The sequence below is a fragment of the Larimichthys crocea genome, chromosome X, assembly GCF_000972845.2.
Source record: "Larimichthys crocea isolate SSNF chromosome X, L_crocea_2.0, whole genome shotgun sequence".
In the NCBI taxonomy this organism is placed as follows: Eukaryota; Metazoa; Chordata; class Actinopteri; family Sciaenidae; genus Larimichthys; species Larimichthys crocea.
In genome coordinates, this window is record NC_040020.1 from 26338500 (window position 1) to 26361710 (window position 23211).

Sequence of the window (23211 nt, forward strand, 5' to 3'; positions counted from 1 at the left end):
CTTAGTGGATATGTTGACAGTCAGCATATTACACAGCATATGTTTATGCTTGTGTAATTAATATGAAAATTAAATATTTTCTCACTCCCCCTCTTCTTCTCCAGGAGATACAACATTTCCTTCTTGAGTGGCTACTATCGGCCAGATGGCACCGATGACCACCCCTTCATCTGCTCAACGGAAAGAGAGAACGGGATGCTTCGGTGCTCCGATGTGCCTCGCCGCCGCGTAGCTGGGACATCCTGCTTCCTGGGTGCCGAGGAGGCCCGTCCAGAAATACCTGGACCTCGAGTGGATGAACCAGTGCCATGTGTAAACTGGTACCAGTTTTACAATGAGTGTCGGGCTGGGGAAGTAAACCCGCACAAAGGAGCTATTAACTTTGATAACATTGGATATGCATGGATTGCCATTTTTCAGGTAAAGATTTAAAGTGTTTATAGACAGGGATACATCTTTAATAATATATCACACTTTACTGTGATTACTTTTGCTCTTTCAAACAGGTAATTACTCTAGAAGGTTGGGTAGACATCATGTACTATGTTATGGATGCACACTCTTTCTACAACTTCATCTACTTCATCTTCCTCATTATAGTAAGTACACACACACACACACACACACACACACACACAGCCACACACTCATGAAAACTTGCATTGTACTGTGCAGCGTGTAACACTTGTGCTGTCACAATCAGGTGGGCTCTTTCTTCATGATCAACCTGTGCCTGGTTGTCATAGCAACCCAGTTTTCTGAAACAAAGCAGAGAGAACACGCCTTAATGAAATCGGAGCAGCGTGCCCGCCAGCTCCACCAATCAGCTTCCACGATCGCCAGTGACAGCCAACCAGGCAGCTGCTACGAGGAGATCATCCGCTACCTGGCGCACCTCGGCCGCAAGGCCTGGCGACGACTGTCCCGCGGCTACGCTCAGACAAGCACGCACTTTGACTGCATGTACCTGTGCCGGAAAGACAGAGGGGGTGGAGCCGCCAGAGCTGGTGGTGTTGGGGAAATGAACGGACTTGCCCACCGGCACTCGGGCCACGTTCCCAACGATCTTTCACACCTTCATCAGCTTTATCATCAACATCACCAGCATCATCACCAGCATCATCACCAGCATCATCAGCTTCAGTCTGAGCCGGCTGTCAGCAATGGAGGGAATGGTTTTAATTATCCCTTCATATCGCCTCTCCTCACTTACTTGGATGCAAAGGGCCGCGACCAGAAGAGGCCGGTTGCCACGGAGACCATCAACAGACTGCCACAGCTAGTGGTGGAGCATGGTGAGAACGAAGGGGTGTGTGTATGAGTGTGAATGCTCCCCAAGGTCATAGCTTGTCAACCTGGGCCTTACAGGGCTGGAGGCTGTTGACAGAGACCAACATTGGGCCTGTATTCTAGCAGCGTTACCAGATTGTGTTTGTGTTAGTAAATAAAATAAATAATAAATGATCTTTGAGGGTTACAATGGAACGTCTTTTTCCATTTACCCTGAATAGAATCTAGACCTGAATTTAATTTCTCTTTTGGTGCTCAAAGTATTACAAGAAAGAAGAAAAGCTTTCATTTGCTATAATCTACACAATGTTTTTAATTCATCGACGGTCACAGACCTTGATCAGTACAAGGCAAATTGAATGCGAGAACACTGTGATGTGTTTATACATTCATGCAATTAGCCCCAAGGCAACACATCTGTGTATCCCTTATATAAGATAACACACGGGGTATTGTAGTCCCATGGTGATTCTAAACCACAAAGATGGAGAATAAGGGATATAATGTATGAAACAAAAAAAGCACACACACCGTGCCACATGCAGGTTCTGTTCCTCATCTGTGCATTATAGAAACACTTAAAAAACAAACAAAAAATAACAGCAGCATGTCTTGTCAGAGACAAACAAAAAATGTCAAAGATAGCTCCCATTGGGTCCTTGAGGATTAAAGTGTTGATTTCCCAGATGTCGAGGGTTTAAAAGAGTAGATGAGAAAACTTGACTTTGGATCATGCTCCAAAAACACCTGCAAACTCCACACCTCCCAGCTGGTAACGCAGGCTTACCATTAAAGATTTGTCGTCTACAAACCTAATCCGAAATAACTCTGATGCCATCATCAGACTGTACAAAGCTCCTCCACTCACAGAAGACATACAGCTGTTTTCAGTCGTGATAGGTAAACTGACTTTGATATTTAAAATTGGTTAAGTACAGAGAAAAGACATTTGAGTATAATTCATTAATAAATTCTAAATTTAGTAGCTGAGATTCTTCAATACACCAAAAACTGAGTAGAAATGATTCAGTATGCTGTCACATGCACGAGGGATCCTGGGCCAAAACTCTGAAAATCACAGCTCAAAGATAAGTGTTTTTTCTTTTTTTTGCGTATGCAGTGCAGATCCATCTGCAACAAAGTTTCCTTTCCTAGCTCACATTATCAATAGACACACACACCACAGAACGACTTGATTGGATTTACTACATCAGTCTCCAGTGAAACATGAATTTGTTGTAATTGTGATGACAAGTGAACTGCTCGTGGTAGATTAGTGTTTGTTGTTATGTCAATGGAGCAGTCCTCCTGAGCTGCTGGCTAATGAATTCTGCTGAAATCTTACTCCCGCTTCACTCCACGCCCCTTCCCACCAACACACACACACAGACACACACACAGACACACATACAGGCACAAACATCCCTGTTCTAATAAAAGATCTAACCCTCTGCACAAAAGCATCCCAACTGCACAGTAGCTTCCACGTTATTGAATTTTTTTCTCCCAGAAATGAAATGAAGGTCCTCTCCTTTACCGAGCAGAGAATATATTGAATGACAAGATGTGCAACGCACAGAATCAACTATTTACTATGCACATGTATGACTTTATGCGCCCTGTGTCTTTGTAACCATCTCCATCTGTCTGTGCAGGTGGGTGTGCCGGGCATTCTGCGTTACCGTTGCCAGGTGAAGTGCCAGGAGAGTCCTCAGTATGCCCGTACTGCATCTACTACAACCAAATTAGTGACAGCGAACATGTTAATGAGCAGACTGAAGACCAGCTTCATGGGTACAGCAACTCATGCCATGGCAACAGCCCGTGTCATAGTAACAGCCCATGCCACTGTAGCAGCCCATGTCATGGTGAAGCACAGGTGCCTGAGCCGAAGAAAAAGCTGTACGGGCGTTGCTGGGCGGGACTCCAAACTAAACTGGATCTCATTGTTGGGAGCAGATACTTCAACAGAGGAATCATGATTGCCATCCTTATTAACACACTGTCAATGGGCATAGAGTACCATGAACAGGTATGTTTATGCGCGTGTGTGTGTTCGTGTAAGAGGCTGCATATTTGTGTGTTCATAGCTATGTGCGTGCCTTTTTGCAGCTTGTGTGTAACTAGAGTTTGATTGAAAATGGATGTGCTAATCACTGTGTGTGGTGAAGTCAATGAACTTACCCTCCAATCAACACTTACAGCACCGAGCATATGGGATCGCAAAGTGTGTGTGTATATGTGTGTGTGGGTGTGCGCACGCGTGTATCAGGAGATGGAGAAACTCATAAGACCTGAAGTGTTAATTAAAGCGTGACCCTGGGACAGGAGAGAGAGAGAGAGAGCAGCGGTGGGGAGATGAGGCAGAGGGAGAGAGGAGAAGGAGAGCGAATGGAAGAGGAGGAGGAGGACAGATCTGACACTGTGATTGGCTGGAAGGCAGGGATAGTCGGCAGTACAAGGGGGAAGATTTCATGTGGCCCATTTCCTGAACAATATGACAGATCCTTAACTTTTTGAATGACTGATATTTAAGGATCAGGCCAGCACTATTTTATCCTTTTTTCTCTCTGAAGAGACAAAACCAACAATAAAAATGTATAAATGAATATAGTAATATATGAAAAAAAATTTTCTCGGTGCCAGAGACATCTACTGTCATGTAAAAACTTCTTAGTACAAATAAAGAGCCATACAGCTTCATGTTAGTGAACGGTTAGTTGAAGCTCCTCAGAGACTTTTTTTTTTTTTTTTTTAAGAGTAAGAATTTATTACAACAAACAAATCAGAGAATAAGTTAGGCACGGGTTACTGAGCATAGCTTCAGAGACATAGCTACAGTACTTGTTTACACTGTGTTGTTGGTTTGATGAGCTGGGAGAAATGACTGCTTGCATTCACTGCAATAAAGAAGTGCCCTGGTGTAACTCTTTTATCTGTTCAGAACCGCTCAGAAAGTTTGTAATGGCCTGGCGCAGAAGCTTGATTCGGTGCAGTCAGATGGCTGAGAGGACCACTCTGTGTCTCTGAATGGTCTTTTATGCTTTTAGGTTGGAGAAAGTCCTTTGTGGGGTTTTTTTTAAAAGAAGGTTATGTTTTCTGTACAATGGTTCAGACCGGTGATTGAAAGGGCAGGAAGAGACAGAGATCCCTCTGAGCAACAGTAGAACATAAGAAATCATTAGTCACCGGTAGAAGAAATTGGAAACTGAGTATCAAAGTCTGTGCAGATTTAAATAGGTACAGGTTCCTGTTTCAGTGTCGAGTGTACAATAACAAGATGGAATTAACAGGCGTGTTGTTTTTGCAAAGCTATCCTTCTAACATCAAAATAGAAATGGTTGATTACTCTAGGGCACTGGTTCTCAAACTGTGGTGCTTGACTTTCCTGTAGTGGTACTAATCTTTGAAACATATCGAACCATTTTGAGTAAAATGAAACCCGGGATCACTCAGCTGTAATTTAAATTAAGTTTTGCATTTCCTAAAATGTCTTATTTCAATATCAGCCTGACGGATTTATTCATGTAGTGCGCACATAGTTTCATGATCAGTTAAAATGTTACATGAAGTAGTAAGCGGAGCAAAAATGAATGGTTCAAAAACTCAATCGTGGCTTGATATAAGAAAGAGAAGACCACTTTAACATCAAATGAAATCTGGTTCTTGAACAGTAAATAATCTTCCTTTCAGGAATAAACCTGCCTCCCATGTGAACTGTCTGATTTTAATGTCTAATGTAATGTTGAGGTGGTATAAAAGGTTTGAGAAACACTGCTCTAGGGATAGCACTATTGGCACTGCTTCTGCTGAACTTACAGTACCATGGATTAAACCAGGGATGTCCAAAGTACGGCCCGCGGTCAGATTTCATGAAGCTTCATTAGCATAATTATTTATGGCCTGCTAGGATTGTCAGATACTGTATGGCTGGAAGATTTGGCTTTTTTGGTCGACATAACGAAGCATTTGAACCTCTAAGGACATAACTGCTGTTATATATCTGTAGATGTGACACAAAATATTACTTTCTGAATGATTTTGTAAAAGGAGAAGAGCAAGAGTGACACGTTTTAAACTTAAATGTTGACAGACTTTGCATTACTCATAATAAGTCATGTTAAAAATGAACATGAGGTTCAGATTTGTATCAACTTTATGCAAGTTTAACACTTTCCATACAATTTATTCTTTGTTATCTAACTTTAGATGTGAAAGAAAGGAAGAACTGTTTTTTTTAGATTTATTCACGCCTGATTGACTTATTAAAAAAAAGATAATTGTCAGAATGAAAACGAAATTATTACAGAACAGTGCATTTGTATGTAACCTTTATTGGTATTTGTTCGTGTTTAAAACAGTATTAGTATTGGCCTCACAGGCATCTTCACATCGTCAAATCTGGCCCTCTTTAAAAAAAGTTTGGACACCCCTGGTTTAATTTATGCACTGTGTAGACTGCTAGCAGCCAAAGAAAAACAGGCTCTTAAAATATTTAGGGCCCACTGTTGTGGATCGATAATGATCTAGGGTTTATTTTTTCTGGACTATAAAAAAAATTCAAAATTTAACATTTTTTTTGGAAACAGTTACAACTGTATTATGCTTCTTTTAATCATGACATTCTTTACAGCCAAAACTATTTCAAATGTAAATAATACAACTGGTGTCTGAATGACACCATTATCAATGTCAATGTTCTTATTATCAATGTTAAAATAGACATTATTGAAGGAAAGAAGATAATCAAGTGATTTTGAGCAGTAGCGTATATATTTTTAGTCAAAAACATGCTTATTTATTTATTTTGTTTACTTTTTTTTAAACTGCACTCTGAATCAATCAGCCCTTTAGATGAGCTCCAAAATATTCCTTCCAATAACATAAACAGTATTAATAATAAAAAATGCATTTCACTCCAAAGGATTGTGGGTAAAAAAAACACACCTGCAGTCACATCCTGGGGCAACTTCTCCATCTCAATATCTCAGACTTTATTCACATAAACCTTCACCGTAGGCTTGATTTGCATTGCTAACATGTTGACTCTACTGCTCTCCTCACTGCCAGTCTGTCTCTGTTTATTTGCTCATTTATCTGTGTGCCTGTCCAATATCTGTACATCAATCTGTCCCCCTTTTCTCTCCACAAACACTGCGTTTCTTCAGCCACAGGAGCTGACAGATATTTTGGAGATCAGTAACATGGTGTTCACGAGTCTGTTCGGTCTCGAGATGCTGCTGAAGCTCATGGCCCTTGGCCTCTTTGGCTACATCAAGAACCCCTACAACGGCTTCGACAGTGTCATTGTCATCATCAGGTGGGGCTCCGGGGGGGTGGTGTTTTTCTGTGTGCGTTAACTGGCAAGCCATCACTGTGAGTCAGCACTGCAGTTAGGTTTCCCAAACTGTCACGGTGATGCTGGTTTTGGCAGTGGAGCCATGGGATTGCACTCTTTAGTCCAGGGCCCCTGTATTCACTCAATTATGTAGTGCTACAAGCTAAATTATGTATCTGTGCTTGAAGGCTTTGCTTGTTTACTGTGCCAGTGCACACCGCTCACACCTTCTTTATTGGCTGGTAAGTTGTAAACAACATTGCCCCACTTCCTGTTTCAGTTGCAACAAGTAACAAAAAAAAAATGATTTAGCATTTTCCCGACCTGGAACGGAGGCTTTTGTGGGTGATACTAATGCTGACTTCAAAAGAGGCACACCTGGGGTTGAGCACATATTGATTCCTTTGAATTGAATGTGAATTTAACGTTGCATTCACACTCACGCTTGTCATTGGTGTGTGTTTTTAGTGTGTGGGAGATTGTGGGTGAGGCAGAGGGAGGCTTGTCGGTGCTGCGTACCTTCCGCCTGCTGAGAGTTTTGAAGCTGGTCCGGTTCCTTCCCGCCCTGAGGAGGCAGCTGGTGGTGCTGATGAAGACGATGGACAATGTGGCCACGTTCTGCATGTTGCTGATGCTCTTTATATTCATATTCAGGTATATTCTTTGTTTCTTTAAAGGCGATGCCGCAGGCTCACGCCAAACTGTCTTTTTCTGCTGTAATTATGCTGAATATACCTCAGAAAAATCATCATCATTACTACTGACTATTTTCTTACTCGGTTACAGGACATATTACCACATGTATCATCATCCTTTTTACAAATGCAGCATTGCTGCATCTTGTTGCACAGCATCCATATTAAATTACCATGTAATGAAAGTAATGTATTTTCTCATTGCTCCTTGTGTGTGTGTGTGTGTGTGTGCTTTTGTTTATGTTGCAGTATCTTGGGGATGCATCTGTTTGGCTGTAAATTTGGATTGCGACAAGACAGCGGAGACACTTTACCTGATAGAAAAAACTTTGACTCTCTGCTCTGGGCGACTGTCACAGTTTTTCAGGTTAGACGCACAAATACAAACATACGGACCAGCATGAGCACACAAATACATCGGCGACATTTAATTTAGAGGAACTTCCCCATCAACATAATGTCATTTTAAAATTAATTGGGATAAGATACAGGCAGCAGCTGCTGCTGTCACTAGTACTAGTACTGATGATCTTCTCCATTATTTCATTTGCTCCAATTTGGGAGTGCTCGTGCTCGACTTTTTCAACAAAACATAAAAACTCTCCCAGTGGGCAGGTAAGATACGCTTCACAAGCAGACAGGGAGGAAGAGTAATGAAACGCGCACTACACAGAAGCTCATTTAACACTGATGAGCATCATTACTGTTCAACTGACAATGAGATATTAAAGGCGGAATCCACTCTTATTATTCTGCTGACAGCAGCTATTAGCAATGTAGGTTGCGTTTCTGCTCCTTTGTTGTGTTTGACAGCGTATTGTCCTCCTACCCTCAAACGCTTGACTTCTCTCTCCGCGTCTCCTCCCATCTGCAGATCCTCACCCAGGAGGACTGGAATGCGGTGCTCTATAACGGGATGGCCTCCACCACGCCGCTGGCTGCCCTCTACTTTGTAGCCCTCATGACCTTTGGAAACTACGTCCTCTTCAACTTGCTTGTAGCCATTTTGGTTGAGGGCTTTCAAGCCGAAGTAAGGGCAAAGACGCAGTTTTATTTGAGCTACTTAGAGAATGAGGCAGAGAGAGTACGGGACTAATTGAGTTCTGTTGTGCTGATGATACCAAAGCTGCTTACAAGAGAATAATCTCTACCATCCTGCCTGTGTGGTTTCTCCCCTCTCTCTTTATCTATCACACTTTTTTACTCTTTCTTTCTCAGTTGTTCTCCCTTCCTCACTCTCTCTCTCTTTCTATCCCATTTTTATTTCTATCTGTCTTTCATTCTGACACACGTGTGCACGCACACACAATACTCTCCAGGGTAGGGATGTGTTTGATATCGCCTGCCATTCACAGCTGGTGAGCTTTTGTTGTTTAGTTTTCATCTTTTATCTCCAGCATCAGAGAGCACTTGTTCTCTCTCTCCCTCTCTCTCGCTCTCTCTCGCTCTCTTCCCATCACACACATACACACACACAGATACCCTTTGCCAAAGCTGTCTGCCTCCATCTTTCTGGCGTGAATTTTAATTAAATTCAGTAAAGCTTTATTGGCGTAACTACAGGAGATCGCTGCCAAAGCCATGAACATAACTCAACTAGAGAGCACTGGAGAACCCCTCCGTCCGTCTGCCTCCCCACTCTTTGTCCCTCAGTCTTTCCCACTCGACGTGCTCGTATATTTTTCACTTTTACGACAGTCAACAGACAGTGAGGGAAGAAAGCCGATGACGATGAAGATTATGATGATAGTGGTGATCCCACTTCTGTGTGTGTTTTTAGGGTGATGCCAACAGATCTGAGACAGATGACGAGAGACAGTCGCTCTCCTACGAGGATGAGGAGAAGTTGAGAGAGCTGTACGCTGCAGGTACAAACTGTTCGATCAACTTAAAAACCAGACATGTAAATACACACTTACCAAGCTTTAAGGATCATTTTTGTTTATTATAACGTGGGTCTTGTTGTTGTAGTTTTCTTCACTTTTCTTATTGGTAACAATAACATTGTACTTCTTCACTGTGCTAACTGAGATTTGGGAATGCAGCGACATTTTTAAAAAGAAGTCAGATGATCATACAGGTTTTTAATCAAACTTGTTTTGAAGAGAAAACTAAAATAAATTGGAAATTTATTCCCAAAACTGTCTAAACATCAATCACAGTTTACAGACCAGCTTCCTGGTACAACTTTGACCTACTCTTTCCTTTTTTTTTGTCTTGGCCTAAAATATTATAATTTCTAACAGCAATATGTCAAAATTCTTGTTAACTGTCTCTGTGTGTATCCTTAAAGGTCCAGTGTGTAGGATTTAGTGGCACCTTCTCGCAAGCGTGTAGGAAAACCTCTGTCTGTCACATAAAAAGCAAAGGGCATTTTCTAGATCAGAGTTTGGTTGTGAGTTTCAAACAGTTCAACGTGGTGGACCCCTCTCACACACAACAATTATATTATACTCAAGTTATACACTACTTTAAACTTACTAATGAATATTTTAGTTCATTCCTGCAAAGAAATACCTACTAAATTTCACACAATGGACCTTTTAATTATAAGATATAAACTGCACTTCAGGTCTTCAAATTTCCAAAACAAAACTAAACCTGTGGACATGACCTCTGTGTCTTCAATTGTAGACACAGAGGTCATGATTATAACGGATGCAAAACTACAGCGTAAAAATGTTTTTCTGTCTGTGTTTGTGTGCACAGAGCTCAAGATCCAGGCCATGATGCTGAGCCCCAATGGCCTCCTGAACCCAAAAGCCTCCATGCCCCTCCCTCCTCCTCCTCCTCTGCCGGTCATCACCCACACTGCAGCCACGCCCACCATATACTCCGGTCAATCACGGCGGCCAAGTGCCACTTCCACGGACATGAACAGCATTGAGCAGAGGTCACCGGTGAGCCTTCGACACACGCATTTACCCACAGCATATTATATCATCCCATTAACTATCAGTGATAAAGTTGATTTACAGAAGCACTCAGAGTGTAAGCAGTGCAGTGCAGAGACATGGAGACGGAGACATGACATGGACTGCTGCTCTTTTCAACCATCACTGCGTTGTGTTAATTGGTGGGCACATTTCTGTCAGTGTCTGTGTTCTCTCTATTATGGTCTGTTTTGGTTGGCTGCATATTTCAGCCTCTTGAAAATGAATAACTGCGCGTTGGATTCAGAGTCCAACATTGTGAGTAACTTTAGCATGCATACTAGAGCGCTGTGGTCTGTTGCTTTGGCTTCACAATTCTGGTAAAAATGAGAATCAGAGTTTGATTTTTTTTTTTTCCCCCACTCAGAATTAAGATCACGCTTTCTCCCATGATTCATGGGGACATGTAAGCCTAACCTTTGTAGTGTTTTTTAGCTGCTGTGAATGCTAAAGTCGTTTGTAATTTCCCTGTGGAGTTGTCTTTCCTATTTGTAACGCAGGTGGTTATACTAATTTGCGGTGTTACTTACGGTTGCATACATATGTGTTTTTCTTTGAAGCCAGTTATACACTGTACATCATTTTTCACGTATAAGCACAGCGTGGTTCTCACCCGAGGTGGATGAATATATTTTGTTATTCTGCGACTCTTCTTGCTCTTCCTCAAACACTTTTTCATCCATTGAATTTTACCTCCTCTACATGCATTAGATTTATTTATTATTTATTTATGGATGTCCTTCCCTCTCTCTTTCTCTGCACAGCTTGTCACATGGAATAACATTCACCTGTCATTTGTTGAATATAGAAACGAGGAGCATGTTTTTCATGCAATGAATCTCCCCTCTAATACAAACATGACAGAATCATTGTCACATAAAAATGAGATCACATAGAGGCCTGAAATGAGATCGTGATCATATTTTGATGAATCGTACAGCTCTAGTGTTTGTCCTTGTGTGCAGGCTGTTAGCGATACAAACAGAATCCATGATGAAAACATTACCACAGCACAGCTACTGGTCACAAACTCCACAGGGTACATTTAATCTGTGAAGAAGAAATCTTTATATGCACTTGAAAAAGCATGTGTCTTGAATCCAACCACTTGTCACTGTTGTTTGCAGTTGTCTTCACAGTCTCTGTGGGACAGCGGACCAGAGAGCCGTCGCTCCAGTTGGACGAGCATCGGTCGAGCCCCCAGCCTCCACAGGAAGAGCCAGTCGGGGGAGATGGAGTCCCTGCTGTCCGATACACACTCAAGCTCCAACCTCAGCAGCAGGGAGCAATCTCTGGACAGAGAGGCAGAGTACCTGCAGGTACCTGTGCTCCACGTGCCCGACTGCAATGGCACCACCTTTCACCTCCCTGACCACTGCTACGACGACGCTCCCCTCACCACGCATTACAACAGTGATCAGGAAGAGGACGAGATAGAGGAGGTGCAGCTCTCAGCGTTTTGTGTTATTTATTTCTTGAAATCAAAAGGAAAAGGCATTTTGATTAGTTATTAGAATTTGTTTTAGGCGTGTGTTGCTAATTATCTTCCATAAATTCCAACCTTGGCGACCTAAGTCTCTTACGTAACATTGAAAAAATTCAATTAGCTGAATTGAAATTATGGCAGGGTGGAGGAAAATTGTGAACTGTGTCCTGTAGATATACTGATACAACATGAGGCTGCCGCTTTTTTCCAAGTCTCATGATTTAATTCTGCATTATGTGTGTGTGTGTGTGTGTTCCTTCCAGAGTTTATGTAAGAAGGTGAAAAAGCTGTTGGAGCCATATGAGCCTCAGTGGTGCCTGGAGCACGAAGAGTGGTCTCTCTATCTGTTTGCGCCGCACAACCGGTAAAGACACACTACACAGACACACACATGCACACACACCTACACAGCCCCTGATATCCTCCTGAGTGGCCTGGATGGCTTAGACCAAATGTGTGAAAATTCACAGTTAAAGTGTGAAGGGTAAAGCTATGGCTTAGTAATACAATTTTCTGTTTTATCAATTAAATGTGGCCAAGTCAAGTGATGATCATGTGTGATAAAGACAAATCATATGAAAAACAATTATCCGATGACGCTCTTTCTCCTCTTCTGTGTCGTTCACACAGGTTCAGGTTGTGGTGTCAGAGAGTCATAGGTCACAAGATGTTTGATCACATCATCCTCCTCTTCATCTTCCTTAACTGTATCACCATCGCACAGGAGAGACCTGACATACAGTCCAACAGCATGGTAACACACACACACACACGCACGCACGCACACACACACACACACACACACACACACACACACACACACACACATTCACATGTTTTTTTTTTCTCTCTACTTGTGAGGACATAATGCAACATGTCTATCCTCTAACCTGAACGTGGTTGGAATTTTCCTGTTGTGTCTTTGTGTAGTTTAGTGGTATTATGTGTTTCTTATTATGTTATTCTGTTACAGATAATATTTCCATCTTCATTAGTCGTTTTTCTATTAATGTATTTGATGCTCTTTTTCAAGTATTGCATTTGAAACCTCGCTAATATCCTTAATAGAGTGAGGTCATGGGAACAAACAGAGCTCTGTACATGGCAGGAGGATGGTGGGTGGGGTTTTCCTGAGGCACAGGGGAAAAACACAATTAGTAAAAGAAAAAGCAAAAAAAAGTTACAAAAGAACACAAAAGAGTTTGCCGTGGTGCTTGTTACTACTAGGGAGACGACACAATCTGGCAGAGTCTGGAAGCTTAAGCTGAGATTTAGCTTTGATTCTGGACTCAAGTTAACAGCAATTGATTGTGAAGAAGGAACAGGAGGTGAGGCAGGTGAGAGGGAAATTAGAGGCCACGCCTAGCGACACACACACACACACAGATAGAAGATAAAAATAAAAGAGGAGGGGAAAATCACAGGGAAGGAAAGAGGCAAACAACGTCTTCTTAACACAGGTTGATGTCCAAATGGCGCTTTTCAAACCAACCTAAACCTCAAACAGCCTTTAAAGAAGTGAGAACAGAGCCAAAATGTCCTCAGTGTAAAACTGAATTTCAGTCTTAAAAGAGGACACACATACACACATATACAACACAACACAAGCTGTCGACTACAGTTGAGTTAATCTGGGAGAAATTATAAGAACACGTGCTGTTCTCAGTATGTTTTTATTATATTTTTACTACAGTCGTAATGGATTTGTTTTCAGCTCATTATGTACCACGGCGCTGAAGCTAAAGCTACTGGGACAGAAACTGTTAGATTAAACACTCTGCTTTTCTGTCTCTAACGTATATATCTATATATGTGTGTGTGTGTGACAGGAGCGCGTGTTCCTCAGTGTGTCCAATTACATCTTCACTGTGATCTTCGTGGGTGAAATGATGATCAAGGTAACTATAACAAGACACATTTTCTGAATGAGCACTTCAATCCAAAGTCATTTTCTCATCTTACTTATAAAAGGGCAATTTTCTCCCTGGGTGGGGATCAGAATTGCTTTCAGCCTCATTTTATACCTCATATTATTCTATTATTTGAGTAATTTTACTGATTGCGTGTGTGTGTGTTAAGGTGGTAGCGATGGGCCTGTACTTTGGACAAGGTGTGTACCTGCAGAGTAGCTGGAATGTCTTAGACGGACTGCTGGTGTTCGTGTCACTTGTGGACATCCTCGTCTCCATTGCATCAGCAAGTGGTAATCGAATCTTAGGAATCCTCCGTGTGCTGCGTCTGCTCCGTACACTGCGGCCACTCAGGTGGGAGTACAGAATCTTTTTTCCTGTGTTTACTACATTAATTGTATCTGGTGTACTTATGTAGCACAAATGTGTGTGTGTGTGTGTGTGTGTGTGTGTGTGTGTGTGTGTCGCAGGGTGATAAGTCGAGCTCCTGGTCTAAAACTGGTGGTGGAGACTCTGATCACATCCCTCAGACCCATTGGAAATATCGTCCTCATCTGCTGTGCTTTCTTCATCGTGTTTGGAATCCTGGGAGTCCAGGTGAACATTTATATTCTTATATTATGTATATTTATATATGTATTCACTGTTTATCCTCTGTCGAGTGAAGAAGAGAAGCCTCATTATTTTGTGTTTTTTTTTGCAGATTTTCAATAAAATATTCCTTTAAACTTATTTTCACCCAGTTTTATACGCCTGTAACCGTAATTGTGGTCTACCTAACAACGCCAAAATATCCAAACTTTGTATTTCCTGCTGCAAGAAGACACTGATCACTGTGGTATAAAATAAATGAGGTATAGCCCAGAAAACGCTTCAGGTAGTAAAAAGTGAAGAGAAAAATTGGAAGGAAATGCAAATGAGCTGCTGATTATGCGGTCCCTGGAAGTAATTAAAAAAACAATGGCTCAACTACAGAGGGATTCTGCTGAGAATTTTTTATTTAATTAAATTTTAATTTAACTTTGTATTATTAATTTCATTATTAATTAATGAAATGAGAATGAAATTTATTTGTTTTAGGCATTTTCTTTATCAGTGTCTTCAAAACGAAAAAGATAAATTGGGTTTTTAATAACAACCCCCCCCCCGTTGGATATAAAAGGGAAGATCAATACGTTTATCATGTTGTAAAAGTGGTTCCCAGTCTGTGGGCCGGGAACCCTCATGGGGTCCCAAGATAAATCTGTGGAGTCCCAAATTATTAAAGACAAAAATATATTTATTTTACTACTTCTTTAATTAGTAATTGCTATTTGTTTGTTTCTTCTCAAATACAAAATTGTTTGACCTTCTTAAAAACACAGCACAACATACATAGGAAACATACCACTTGATTATCCCCTAATGAGAACACTTCATGCTGTAGTGCTTCTGTGCTTGTAATGACTCGACCAGATGGTCCCTGGATAGCTTAGCTGGAACATGCTGTTGGCCTCTTAGCGATAATTTACTGTATACATCTTATCTTGATTTGTGAAGCTTTGTTTACATTACCTTGAGGTTAAAGTGTTCCCGTGTGCTTTCGTGTCTGTGTGCACACATCTGTCTGTGCATGCAGCTGTTTAAAGGAAAGTTCTTCTACTGCGACGGGCTCGATGTGAGTCACATCACCAATAAAACACAGTGTCTGGAGGCAGGATACCGCTGGGCTCGAAGGAAATACAACTTTGACAACCTGGGACAGGTTTGTCTCACACATTTACACACACTCGCTCAAGCACACACACACACACACACACACACACACACACGCACGCACACAGGACTGACATCTGCTCTTACAAACTGACTGACAGCATAATGATGATATATACTCAGACGTGTCTCAATCTTCCAGGCGCTGATGTCACTATTTGTGCTGTCATGTAAAGACGGCTGGGTCAGCATTATGTATGACGGCCTGGATGCTGTCGGAGTGGACCAGCAGGTGATGAGAGACACACACACACACACACACACACACACACACACACACACACACACACACTTATAGTGCAAGAGAGAGGTCATCGGAAGTAAAAAATGAGGAGGAGTCATACAAACCTTTCAGCCAGTGTATATTGTAATTCACTGTGTTTTGGTTCTGTTTTGTGTCAGTCTCAGGCACCATTTGATCTTGTTTGTTTCAAGCAGAAAGGGGAAATATTTCAGGAGAGGAGGGAGGTGTAAGGAATGAAAAAGGGCAGACGGATAAATAGATGTGAGTTGACAGTGCTTGCAGTTTCACTGCTGACTCAGGATTTACATTGTCTTCTTGTTTATCCTCTCTCCTCTTCTTCCTCTCCACCCGTCCTCACCCTCTTTTGTCACTCTTTGGCCCTCTTCTTTCTCTCTCTCTCTCTTTTTGTCCCCGTGCTTCCTCTCCTCCTCTCTTCTCTAAATTCTCTCTCTGTATCTCTCTGCAGCCAATAAGAAACAACAACCCTTGGATGCTGCTGTTTTTTATCTCTTTCCTCCTCATCGTCAGCTTCTTTGTGCTCAACATGTTTGTCGGCGTGGTGGTGGAAAACTTTCACAAGTGTCGCCAGCAGCAGGAGGAGGAGGAGGCGAGGCTGAGGGAGGAGAAACGGCAGAGACGGTTGGAGAAGAGGAGGAGAAGTGAGAGAGGGGGGGTGCAAAACATACAGTATATGGCCATAAGTCTGTGGACACCTGAACATTACACACGTGTGCTTATTAAATATGTTATTCCAAACGAACTGGCACTAAAATGGTGCTGTGATAACCTCCACTCTTCTAGAAAGGCAGGTGTTTGCATTCATTCAGCCACAGTCATATTACTCCCAGTGTCCAATTTGTTCTGGTTATGTTGCAGCTGCAAGAGACAATCAACTGGACTTGTGACTAGGGCATTTCACTCATAACTTATGTATGGCTTATCTCTCTGCTCTGCTATCTTTTCACATAGGCTCTATTTTTGCAGATCTCTGAAGCGTAAAATTCAATTTTAAATGTGCATAAATGCTTTTATTCATTGACAGTTGACATTCATTTGAGATGTTATAATACCTATATTTGTTATTTGTCTTTACAGACTCATAGAAGAATTAGTTCTTGTTTGTTTATGTCGAACAGAGCAGAACATTTAGCATTTAATTGCTTCCAATGGATATTTGAAAAGTGATGAGGATGTGTCGTAGCTGTGGCACAAACGGATGTGATGCAGCTTCATCCAGGGTTAGTGTGGTCTGGCACTGATGTTGGGTGATAAGGTCGGGCTCTCAGTCATCCCAAAAATGTTGGACGGGGTTGAGATCAGGACTCTGAGCAGGACAGTCACGTTCTCCCACACCAACTTGGGAAACCATTTCTGTTTAGACCTTGCTTTGTGCACCTGGACATTGTCATGTTGAAATATGAACATTGGAAGTACGCTACTGTCTAAACTATCCTTGAATGCAGCATTAACATTTTCAGACCAAACATACTAAAGACAGCGGGTCCACATACTTGCGGTCATATATGTTAGATGGACTATTACACACACGAATGATAAAGCTGCATACTTACTGTTTGAGTACATACATAATATTCCTCACACTTCACAGTCCTGCAAACACACTTTTCTTTCTCTCTATTGCACTACCTCAGTTCTGTCTCACTCTGTCCTTCTGTCTCTGCAGTGTAATCTCTAGTAGTGCTTTCCTTTTAGACAGTTAACTGTCTGGCAGCAGACAGCGAGGGTTTCTGCCCAAAGACACCTTGAGGTGCCATGAAATGTGTGTGCGTGCGTGATGGATAGGATTGAATTCCTGAGGTGGCACTTTTAGTCTATACACACACACACACATATGCACACTCACACACGCGCAGTAGTGAGCCACTTGGCATCAGCTATATAAGTGACTTCATAGACTACATTATATTTTTCTTTCAGAAGCATTTTAATGACCGTGCTTGTGTGTGTGTGTGTGTGTGTGTGTGTGTGTGTGTGTGTGTGAGACACAGGGGCCCAAGAGAAGCCATATTACGCTGACTACTCCCCACTGCGCCGAACCATCCACACCGTGTGCACCAGCAACTACCTGGATCTCTTCATCACCATCATCATCTTCACAAACCTCATCACAATGAGCATGGAGCACTACAATCAGCCTCGGGTAACCATGGCAACAATGTCTACCACCTGCCCTAGAACCATAGTAATGAAGCGGTGTGTGTGTGAGGTGGTACGGTACAGCCACAGCTGGGTTTTGAAGTGTGTGTCTTGTCTGTGTGTCCTGCAGTATTTCGAGGAGATACTGAAGTACTGCAATTACGTCTTCACGGTGGTTTTTGTCATCGAGTCGATTCTCAAACTCATCGCTTTTGGTCTGCGGCGCTTTTTCAAAGAGAGGTATTTAAGCTCTCACGTAAATACATACAGCTCCATCCTTAGAAAAACTACAATTGTGTGTGTGTGTGTGTGTGTCAAGGTGGAACCAGCTGGACCTCGCCATTGTGTTGTTGTCCATCATGGGAATCACTCTTGAGGAAATAGACCTGAATGCCTCCCTCCCTATTAACCCCACCATCATACGCATCATGAGAGTCCTAAGGATAACAAGAGGTACACACACACACACACGCAACGCGCAGTGATAACACAAAAACAAAAGCACGCAAATCATATGTGGCTGATGCGAGTTGACACATTGCGATGTTTCAGTGCTGAAGCTGTTGAAGATGGCTACAGGAATGAGATCTCTGTTGGACACAGTGATTCAAGCTCTGCCTCAGGTAAGAGGCAGCACTCACGCTATAAAATATAAGATGTCTCTTCAACTGTTATTCTGTTTTCCAGATCTGAAGAATTGCAGACAGCTTGTTTTATTTAGCAATTTATCAAGGCCGGCACCCACATGATTTATCAACAGTGCTGATTTCCTCAACAGTCTGTTTAGTCTTAAAGTAAATGACACCCGATACCCACCAAACAAGCATTTAACTAAAGGCTAATGACTGATTCTTTAAAGATTATTTTTTTGGCCTTTTATGATAGGACAGCTGAAGATAGACAGGAAGCAGGGGCCAGAGAGAGGGGGCGGCTGCTTAACCCACTACGCTACCGACCGCCACCTAATGACTGATTCTTAAATGTACCAATGTGGTTAATGAATCACCAATTATGTTAGAACTCTGCGACTGCTTCGGTACGATTGTATCTGTGAGAAGATAAAATATGAACCAGAAGGTCTCGTCTGGAAGCTTATCGCACACAAAGCAATTTATTCCACTTTGAGGCAAGATTGTTAAACTCTGTCAAGTTATCACAGCAGCAGTATATTTCTCCCGTGTTAATGCTTCCGAGGTTAAGAGTAGAATAAACTCAATGCTAGAAGCTACACACAGCCAAAATATACTACCAGTTCACTAGCAAGGACCACACCATCAACAAGATATGTTTTTTTATTGTGGGGAAGGTTCGGTAGGGTATCTGCTGGAGCAACCGGGCATGACGGACTCTATGGAGAGCAGGCAGGAGGGCAAGAAATGGGCTGGGGTGCAGAATGCAAGAGTGAAAGAGGAGATGAGGCACGGTTGAGGTGTGGTCATTCTCCTGAAGCTCTGCTAATACTTTCAACTGTGGATAATCACTCATATCTGATGGGCCGGAGTATATCTGGATGACTTTGCTCTGAAATGCAGCCTGGTGCAAGATTCTTGTGCTGGAGCACTTGTCTCATTGAGGATTCTGTGTTTTTGATGCAGCTTCAGTGTAGCTGTGAATGAGACATTCACAAGCAAGAACTAAAATGTCAACTGAGATGCACATGTAACTGTCTTTAGATGCGGTAGTGGTTTGGCTCCAGGGGATGGCAATGTCAGTTGATTGCACCGCTACTTTAGTACAGACAGAAATATCTAACTGTTGGATGACTTATCATGAGATACTGCAAAGATATTCACGTTCTCCGTGTTTGTGGTTTTGAAATTAAATGTCTTCGAAACTCCTGGATGGATTGCCGTGAAATTCCTGTGTCCCATCAGGTCAAAAATGATACTCAAGTAATACTTTGTTTTATATAATTCCTGCAAAATGTATGACATTTTCATCAGCCTCAGTTGATTTTGTGTCCAATGCTAACAAGTGGATGTTAGAACATGTTAGAAACATGGTAGCCACTAGTGTGGCTGTAGACTATGAGTGAATAGTGATTGGGGAATGAGAATGGTGGACCAGGATGATGGCTCTGTTGCAGGAAAGATCCACCACAGCTCCTATAGACTTCAGTGGAACCTCAGGGGACCCAACCAGAAAGAGAGAGTAGAGAGAGAAAGGGGGGAGGGTCGGTGGTGCAGGGTAAATGAGAACAAGCAGTGCAAGTACACGTTTATAAATTGCTTGTGTTCCTGAAATGTAGATAAATTCTAACCTTTTTTTTTTCCTCCCAAATTTGAATGTGTAATCCAAAAATCCCTCCTAGATACCTCCCTGTTTGTCTATGCATGTGTTCCAGCAAACACAGTAGGGATCTCTAACTCACTGCCTTCCCACCCACGATTAATATCAATTGCCTTTGAAGTGACAGATCATTGCCGGGGATTGAACCCAGGTCTTTGCAGTGGTGTCCGAGAGTTTTTTCCCCTGCACTTCATCAATAGGTTTATCCGTAATATAATTAGACATATCCATGCCTCCTACAACGGGGGAAAGCAAGCCAAGTTCCTGTAAATTGTTTTATAATTAGAATAATCTGACAAGTTTGTGATTCATGAGGATCCAGGCTATGAACGTGCACCCCCCCTCTGAAAACTGAGAAATGATGCAACTCCAGGTACCATGATGGCTCCTAATAGTTTTTAAGATGTAGTAAACGTGAATAAGGCCTCTCTGTCTCCGGCCTCTTTCTCTCTGTGTGCATGTTTGCGTCTCTCTCGATGTATGCTGTACATGTCTTTTTTTCTGTGTATCATATATTGTATATATCTGTGTGTGTGCGTGTAATATGTCTGTCTAGGTGGGGAATCTGGGTCTGCTCTTCATGTTGCTGTTCTTCATCTATGCAGCTCTGGGAGTTGAGCTCTTTGGAAAACTGGGTTAGTGTGTGTGTGCGTGTACGTGCATGCATGTGCTCGTGAGTTTGTGCGCGCGCAGGCACGAGTGTGTGCATGCATATAAATCTGTGCTGGTGTGTGTGTGTGTGTGTGTGTGTCAACTGACACTGGTGAGATATGGGTGGATTACGTAACATGCATACATTTTATGTTACATACATTAAATATGTCAATTTAGAATCAGTGTTCTAATCTACATACTATTCTCTTTCTTCTCTCCCCTCGCCTTCCTTTCCTCTCTCACTCTTACTATCTCTAACGCTCTTTTCCTCTTCTCATCCTCCTCCAGAGTGTTCGGACGAAAACCCATGTGAAGGTCTTAGCCGCCACGCCACCTTTGACAACTTTGGCATGGCTTTCCTCACGCTCTTCAGGGTGTCTACCGGCGACAACTGGAATGGGATTATGAAGGTTATTCTTCTTTCTCCTCCTCTGCTCTGTGAGAGTTTGTAAGAAGATGGAGAGACGACAAATTCCATGTTGGTGCATGTGAGGTTATGAGACAGGCGTGGCAGTAAGAGGAGAGAAGGATCACTGTTTTTATGACAGACTAAGAGCTGCTGACATTAGAGGGGGGTTAGGAGAGTCTTTCTTCTGAGTCTTTTCACACCCAGAGCAACATCTCCTTCTGTTGGAGAAGAAAGGAAGTACACTGTAGTACATTAAAATATCTGAATATAATCTTACGTCCCTTTATCTGTAATCACTTTTCTTCATTGCTGCATAATCTCTATCCTCTTACCCTTGTCGTCCAGGACACATTGCGAGAGTGTCGCCCGCAGGATCGCCACTGCCTCACCTACCTTCCCCTGGTCTCTCCCGTTTACTTCGTCACCTTCGTCCTAACGGCTCAGTTTGTGCTGGTCAATGTGGTCGTAGCCGTTCTCATGAAGCACCTGGAGGACAGCAACAAGGAGGCCGCGCTGGAGGAGATGGAGGAGAGGGAGGAGAAGAGGGAAATGGAGGAGAGGAGGGAGAGGGAGGAGGCCAACCGACGCTCCAGCACTGCATCTGCGGGCGGGGACCTGGGGCCAAACGTGGACGCACCTGCACAGGTAACGGACAGAGCGTGTGCTCAGCACGTGTCGGAGGGGAGGGTGTGGAGGTGACGGTAACGATGACAGCGGTGATGATCTCATGTGGCAGGTGCAGTTTGAGGATGAGGAGTGTTCCCATGGCAACCTGCTGAGCATGGGACGCATGCTGTCTCTCCCCAGCGACAGCTACGTTCAGCCACTCAGATGCTCCCCTTATCCTCCCATTGGCCATGAGGTCTACTCCGGGTACAGCTACTCAGGTAATTTGGATCTTCATAGCCAGTTAAATCAGAGAACAGTTTTAAATGTGCTATAATCACTAAACGATTGCTGTAAAGATTATTGCTCCCATAAATAGCATAGAAGGCAATAGAGATGTGATGTGGTAGAACAAGCGGCGCCGTTATTATAGACCTTATTATTATGAGGGAGATATTTCTTTAATATTAGTGATAAATTGGAGTAGTGCATGCTGCTGGTAGAAGCACATGGGTGACCTTTTTTCCCACTTGTAACAACACAATGGGAACCAATTTAAAGCAGCTTTAAAGAAACTGGAAATTTAGTTTTATTTATTTATTTTATTTAAGTTAAAATCAGATAAATGACCAAAAATAACAATCTCAAGTGACACATAGAGAGCATGAATCATATAAAACAGTACTCACAATCACAAACACATTATGTGTGGTTCATGACATAAAAAAAACAACGTAATTATTATAAAACACAGACTGACTTTTGAAACATCATTTTTATGACATTTATACTTTTATTATCAGCAAACCCCATGACATTTTTTAAATGTCACAAATATACTTTCAAATATAAAAAAAAAAAGTCCCCAAGACAGCAGGACACTGTAGACTTTAGCAAATGTTCAAACAGGAGTTGTATTTGTTGGGATTTATTTTCAGCTGCAGATTAATACAAACTGGGTACTCCAGTCTGTATTTATAGCAGCTGGTCAGTGTATGTGGGGATGAGTCAAAATAAACCGTGTTTATGCTCATGGTAATGAAGGAACATGTCGCCCAGTGTGGCTCTCTGATGTGTTTTCAATAAAATGGAGATCTATGCCTCAGAGGAACAAGCTATATTAGGCTTCGGATATACAGACAATACTTGTTAGTTGGCTTTTCTTAACGTAGGACCCGTATGTCTTATTGAAAATTGACCTCTGCTAATTAATTGAGTCAGAGTGAATCTGTTCTTTAGTTTGAAAACCAATCATCTTTCCCTTCTGTGTAATATGTGACCTAACACATCAGTACACATCATCAGTTTTACCAGTCATTACAAAAAAGTCAGGCTGCTGTGTAAAAGAACACGATGTCCATGACTTCCATAAACAGTCAGAAATGTGGAGAACACAGCTCACTTTTCCACTTTCCGTTAGTCCATCTAAAATGAGCTCTGGTGTT

General features: G+C 42.2%; 1 protein-coding gene across 1 annotated transcript in view; it reads left to right on the top strand.

Annotated features, from left to right (window-relative positions):
* LOC104934738 (voltage-dependent T-type calcium channel subunit alpha-1I) overlaps nucleotides 1–23211 on the top strand; it is a 43370-nt gene that overhangs the window by 14564 nt on the left and 5595 nt on the right. The window contains exons 8-34 of the mRNA XM_027283588.1: nucleotides 105–420; nucleotides 507–599; nucleotides 704–1295; nucleotides 2946–3322; nucleotides 6459–6610; nucleotides 7097–7282; nucleotides 7573–7690; nucleotides 8198–8353; nucleotides 9104–9191; nucleotides 10033–10223; nucleotides 11384–11698; nucleotides 12006–12106; nucleotides 12373–12496; nucleotides 13572–13640; nucleotides 13822–14006; nucleotides 14123–14249; nucleotides 15271–15396; nucleotides 15550–15639; nucleotides 16118–16310; nucleotides 17661–17812; nucleotides 17939–18048; nucleotides 18128–18261; nucleotides 18361–18431; nucleotides 20654–20732; nucleotides 21040–21161; nucleotides 21506–21805; nucleotides 21897–22047. Of these exons, the coding sequence (XP_027139389.1) occupies nucleotides 105–420; nucleotides 507–599; nucleotides 704–1295; nucleotides 2946–3322; nucleotides 6459–6610; nucleotides 7097–7282; nucleotides 7573–7690; nucleotides 8198–8353; nucleotides 9104–9191; nucleotides 10033–10223; nucleotides 11384–11698; nucleotides 12006–12106; nucleotides 12373–12496; nucleotides 13572–13640; nucleotides 13822–14006; nucleotides 14123–14249; nucleotides 15271–15396; nucleotides 15550–15639; nucleotides 16118–16310; nucleotides 17661–17812; nucleotides 17939–18048; nucleotides 18128–18261; nucleotides 18361–18431; nucleotides 20654–20732; nucleotides 21040–21161; nucleotides 21506–21805; nucleotides 21897–22047 (4718 nt within the window). The remainder of the gene's footprint in view (nucleotides 1–104; nucleotides 421–506; nucleotides 600–703; nucleotides 1296–2945; nucleotides 3323–6458; nucleotides 6611–7096; nucleotides 7283–7572; nucleotides 7691–8197; nucleotides 8354–9103; nucleotides 9192–10032; nucleotides 10224–11383; nucleotides 11699–12005; nucleotides 12107–12372; nucleotides 12497–13571; nucleotides 13641–13821; nucleotides 14007–14122; nucleotides 14250–15270; nucleotides 15397–15549; nucleotides 15640–16117; nucleotides 16311–17660; nucleotides 17813–17938; nucleotides 18049–18127; nucleotides 18262–18360; nucleotides 18432–20653; nucleotides 20733–21039; nucleotides 21162–21505; nucleotides 21806–21896; nucleotides 22048–23211) is intronic.